The 5,169-nt window shown below is 41.5% G+C and overlaps 1 protein-coding gene and 2 long non-coding RNA genes across 7 annotated transcripts; 2 read left to right on the plus strand and 1 right to left on the minus strand.

Annotated features, from left to right (window-relative positions):
* Positions 1-216: 216 nt before the first annotated feature.
* LOC108137945 (zinc finger protein 429) lies at positions 217-3,235 on the minus strand. Of its 5 annotated transcripts, none has more exons than XM_041710128.1 (7): positions 3,145-3,235; positions 2,467-2,731; positions 2,193-2,393; positions 1,709-2,129; positions 1,381-1,654; positions 1,128-1,331; positions 217-1,068 (listed from the first exon to the last, which is right to left on the minus strand). In XM_041710128.1, the coding sequence occupies exons 2-7, from the start codon at positions 2,620-2,622 to the stop codon at positions 633-635; spliced, it is 1,692 nt and encodes a 563-aa protein (XP_041566062.1). In that variant the 5' UTR covers positions 2,623-2,731; positions 3,145-3,235; the 3' UTR covers positions 217-632. The 5 variants fall into 5 exon arrangements, with proteins under 5 accessions (XP_041566062.1, XP_017115403.1, XP_017115396.1 ...); XM_017259914.2 differs by having other exon boundaries at positions 3,175-3,192; XM_017259907.2 differs by having other exon boundaries at positions 2,929-3,181.
* LOC121467821 lies at positions 2,951-3,432 on the plus strand. The gene is made up of 2 exons (XR_005977846.1): positions 2,951-3,064; positions 3,151-3,432. It is a non-coding gene; the product is annotated as an uncharacterized LOC121467821 (long non-coding RNA).
* Positions 3,433-4,207: 775 nt separating this feature from the next.
* LOC108137966 lies at positions 4,208-4,851 on the plus strand. The gene is made up of 2 exons (XR_001774071.1): positions 4,208-4,274; positions 4,370-4,851. It is a non-coding gene; the product is annotated as an uncharacterized LOC108137966 (long non-coding RNA).
* Positions 4,852-5,169: the final 318 nt, after the last annotated feature.

Here is a 5,169-nt window from a genome sequence, read left to right on the forward strand (position 1 = left end):
CATTTTATTTGAATAGGTTCTGACTTAATAGTAAATTAGTATTTAAACGCATTGTTGTATAAACAGATATACATTTTTCTGTATGAATGTTTTTCCTGCGCAGATTCTTACGTATTTGCCTTTCAGATTCGGTCGCCTCCGTATCATCCCGTTCGTCTTTTAATCCATTTCATTGTCTAAAATTTGGGCAAGGAAATTGTCTATAACACTTAGATGTACTATGCCATATACATATTATTAGTACATATATGTGCGTTAATAACTAAAGGTAATTTGAAGTATATTTTACAAGCTACAAAATAAATTATGTCCAATCGTTTTTTTAACATAAAAAGGGCTGTTGGGGTGCGCCACATGTTTCAAAAAGCCTACAGAGTAGCCTGCTGTTATAATAATGCGATGCTTAGTTATTCAGTACTAATGATGGATTTTCGTTGGTCCACCCCTCAATATCTCTGAGAAAAAGCAGCGTTCCGTGTTGGATTTTGCGCTAGTAAAGGCAACTGGTAGTAATATCCTCCAGAATATGGCTGAGCAGAATTTGCCCCTGTCTCATATTCTGAAAACAAGCCCTGCTCTGCTAGCTTCGCTAAGTTGCCTATCGCCTTTGGATTTGCACCAGTTGGTCTTATCTATAACCCGCCGATGATCACCTCCTGTTGGGCTTCGTCATCCATGTCAGGAATCTCCTGCTTGTGCACTATCATTCCATCGCTACTGGTCTGACGAGGCGCCGTCTGACCGTACTTTTGGTGTATGCCGCGATGACGCTTAAGCGCAAATCGATCAGCAAACGCAGCCGAACAGATCTCGCACTTGTAGGGTTTTTCCCCTGAGTGCACTTTTGCATGGTTTTTAAGGTGGGCAGCCTGAGAAAAAGCCGAACCGCAAATTTCACACTTGTACGGCTTCTCGCCCGTGTGGATGCGCCTGTGGTTCCAAAGCGTAGCGTGGCGAGCAAATCCTTTGTCGCACACCCCGCACACATAGGGCCGTTCGCCGCTGTGCGTGCGTTCATGGTTCTTGAGATGTGGCGACTGTGAGAACTGCATACCGCAGGTTTGACATCTGTATAAAGACAAAAAAATTAAGTAATTTGAATCAAGACCAAAAAATATTGTTATTACTTATAGGGTTTTTCGCCCGTGTGAATACGCGCGTGGTTTTTCAAATAAACGGCCTTCGCAAAGGCCAGTCCACAGATGCTGCATTTGTAGTTTTTTTCGCCGCTGTGAAGCTTTTTGTGCGACCAAAGACTTGAGTAGCGTGAGAAAAGACCACCACAAATATTGCAACTGAAGGGTTTTGACGGATTCCTGCAGGACAAACACCTTGGTTTTGTTAGCGTAGAATTGGTTTGCACTTAGATTTTATACTCACTCAGTTTTGACAGTGACCGATTGCTTTACCGTTCCGCCAGCTCCGCTGTGTCCGGCGTGAGAGTGCTGCCCCACCAGCACCACCCCGGAGCCATTGCACTTCTGGCACTTGGTCATCTGCTGGGAATTTCTTTTTTTTACTGGGTGATGGCCAGACCCAACGCTCGGTTCCCTCTTGGGCGTCGAGCCGCCTGTCTGCGCGGCTACAATTTGTTGCAGCTGTGCCTGGGCCTGGGGAGTAGTTGATATGATCTGCACGGGATGCGCCATTTGACCTGTACAAAATAAAAAGCTTATGACTTTTCAAAAATGTTTGACACCACAATTACCGTCCTGCGCCACGAAAAGTTGTTGCTGCGCCGCCTGTTCTGCCTGCATGCAGGACTCGCAACGCACCTGCTTTGAACCTTTGCGTTTGGACTGCTGCAGTATGGGGCTGCCACAGTTAATGCACTTGCTTGCTTTGGATTCGTGTTGCTGCTGTTGCATCACAGATTGTTGCACAGGCTCCAAAGTATCGGAAGACACTATCTGTATCTGGCCCATCTGGCCATTGCCAATGATGTTCTGCGCCTGGACTAAGCCCTGAGCGCTGACCACAGCAATAGACTCGCTGCCCCCTTGCTGGGTGTTGTGCTGCTGTTGCTGCTCCCCGTCTGTATGCATCCGCTTGTGGGCGTTAAGCAGGGCTAGGTGGGGAAACATATCCGAGCAGACGTCACATTTGAAGCTAATGTTGGATATGGTGTTCTGCAAAGGAAAAGGGCTTTGAGCTCTACCGAATTCTACATGTTTTGTACCATCTAAACTAACTGCTGCAATTGGCTTGTTCTGGTTTACGATCTGGATGCGGCCTTGAGCGTCTACTGTGGCGATTCCTAGTGCTGCGCCCTGGTTGAGCGGCATTCCATTGACTAGAGCATAGTTGTAGCCGCCCACTGGCTGAGCTATGTAGCACGTCTTGTTGTCATCCGTGGTAGCCAACTGGGCGAGATTTACGGTGCCGCCATTACCCTAGAAAAAATCAAACATGAGAAGCGAACTCTCGGAATTGCTTTTACATACATATATAAAATTTAGCACTTACATTTGTCGTGTAGTAGAAGGTCGGTTGCTGCTCCGTTTTTTGACCCTCGATTTTAGGCTGTTTAAGAATGGTGCCATCCGCCGTCTGGTATTGAATTGTGGCAGGTTGTCCATTAATAGCATTTGCGAAGATAATGTTTTTGGTGAGGTCTTCCATATTGAGCGTAATAATGTATTTTAAATTAAAAACGATGTCTTGCTATTTTATGGCAGCTGCGACGCGCTTTTCAACACTGAAACACGATTCTCCAGAATGTGCGAGCGAGCTGCATGTAGTGTAGCCCGTGAAAAAACAACTGATTAAAAATGGCGACGATGAGACAGAAAATATGTATGTATGTGAGATGGAAAACCCGAATTCCCGCAGTACTTTTCTTTTTTTTAGGCCACAACAAATTTGTTTATGTGCTGACTCCTTGGCAAACACGATTTGTGCTTGGCAATTCTTGGGTTTGACAATTACTTTTTACGGAACCAGAGCACACCAAAAATCCGTCTAAGCTGACTATCACAACGCTAAGGCAACGGTTAAAATTGGTGATGCTGATTCAGATGTTTTAACTGCATTAGTTTTAAAAGTTACTCTTGACCCGCGACGTGTTTGTATATGCACTTCTACTTTGTTTAGAATGAAAGCAAACTATTTATTATTGTTTTTTCTTTCTCTAACAAATTTCACCTTTAGAACTTTCTGGCTATTCGTTCTTACGCTTGCTGAAGAGAGATGGAGAGAACAACTTTGAGGGAGAGAGCAGTCGAGCAGGAGTTTTCATTAGAGGTGGAGAAACATTGATGCATCGATGTATTTTAATTTTTTGGAAACATCGATGTTTTGTGGCGGCTATCGATGTAGCGACCATTCAAACAGGCACCCGGTATTGCAAAAGCAGCTGTTCAAAAGATGAAAAAAATAACACAAAATTAAATTTTTCCCGTCAATAAAATGGATAACGCAAATTCCCGTTAATTCATTTTGCACCGCAAGTCAAATGGGGGTCAACACTTCTCTAGTCTTTCAAATTTGCATTGGCATTGGTTCAGTTAGTTACATACATTCAAAGTCACATCTCCAAAAATCCTAATAGAGCCAAGTAAAAATCATCTAAGTACTTCAAAGATACAAGGGATGTTAAAAATTTAGTAAATTTCGTATCAACGATAGTCTCTGTTTTAATATCCTATTTTCACAGAGATCCATCCACCATCCGTTAAAGGGATGGTCCATAAGGTTTGCCGTTCCAAAAACTTCCCAGTTAGTCCGCCGTTAAATTTGACGGACTAATGCCCTCTTTCCACACAGTCCATCGGTTGGAAACGGTTGGAATTTTCAAGAAATATGAAAATCCGATTTCCAGAGAGCATATCCACCTTCCGATTTCAGCTGATCTGAACAACCGTGGCTCGTCAAAACGTGAACAATGTCAACAGGTCAACCATCTTTGTTTATGTTTTGGTGAGCTACAGCAGTTAAGATCAGCTGAAATCGGAAGGTGGAAGGCTGATGTGCTCTGTGGAGGACGAAGTTTCATATTTCTTGAAAATTCTAACCGTTTCCAACGGATGGACTGTGTGGAAAGCGGGCATTAGTCCGTCAAATTTAACGGCGGACTAACTGGAAAGTTTTTGGATCGGCATAACCCTTTGGACCATCCCTTCAACGGATGGTCGAAGGAGGATGGATCTTTGTGGAAATACGCTATAAAAGAATATATCGCCTTGAAATATCGATATGTCGATATAATTGATATTTGTCCCAACCATCTGATTTTCTGAATTGCTGAAAATTCAGCAGCAATATACTGAATTTCGGTCAGCTGTTTCATACCGAATATTTTCAGCAGGCACTGCTGAATCTAGTCAAAAAATCATTAGTAGCCAAAAATAACAAATTCTACTTATTTCAGAGGCAGTGATGGAAACGGACCTACAAAACTGTCGAACAACTCGGGTGAATCACCTGCTTGGCACCAGTGTTCGGGACCAAAGTTGCCAATGTCGATGAAAAAGGTCCCAACATAACATGTTTTGCACAATAAGTACATTAAATGAAGGGGTAATAAGCACAAAAATACTTTTAAACTTAACTTAGATAATTTACACTTCTTAAAAATAAGTCCCAAGAAAATAATTATTTTGTATCATACAATGACAACCCTTGCTTTGTTTCTATAAAATTCGTACGGAAACTGGAACAGGAGCGTCGGATTTGCAAATAATTTTTAAAAAGTCAACTATGTTACTACAACCCAACCTGTTATGCAACAATGTTAACATTTTTAAGTGGTTTAAATTTGTTTGATTTGTTGTATCTTGTCCTTAAATGTGTGTTAATATGAACTGACTCCGGTTTCTACTTGTTTTCTAGGAATAAAATATGCAAAAAATAGAAATATTTTCCGACTTTGGTTTGGAATAACTATATCTTTTAAAAACCCTTAAAATTTTATTTTAAGTTGGTTAAAAAGATCAATCTCTTAAAATAATATTCAGCTTTATTTTGGGCTTCCTAGCTGCACAGGAAAAGAAATGACAGATTTTTGGCCTAAAAATTAGATTGCTGACCCACTGTGCAATGGATGTAGTGGATAAACTTGTGTTTATTAAAAAATAAACAACAAAGATAAGTTTATATGAAATAGTTGACGAATAAATAAATTCCACCGAGGGATTCATTGGCGAAATAGTCTTTTTTTCCAGCTAGTAA

This window comes from Drosophila elegans, unplaced genomic scaffold (assembly GCF_018152505.1).
Source record: "Drosophila elegans isolate 14027-0461.03 unplaced genomic scaffold, ASM1815250v1 contig_773, whole genome shotgun sequence".
Lineage (NCBI taxonomy): Eukaryota > Metazoa > Arthropoda > Insecta > Diptera > Drosophilidae > Drosophila > Drosophila elegans.

Coding starts and splice junctions, on each gene's coding strand:
- LOC108137945 (XM_041710128.1), bottom strand. CDS start 2,622: ATGGAAGACCTCACCAAAAACATTATCTTCGCAAATGCTATTAATGGA. Junction 2,394..2,466: donor CCTTCTACTACACGACAAAT/GTAAGTGCTAAA, acceptor GATTTTTTCTAG/GGTAATGGCGGCACCGTAAA. Junction 1,069..1,127: donor ACGGGCGAAAAACCCTATAA/GTAATAACAATA, acceptor GTCTTTATACAG/ATGTCAAACCTGCGGTATGC.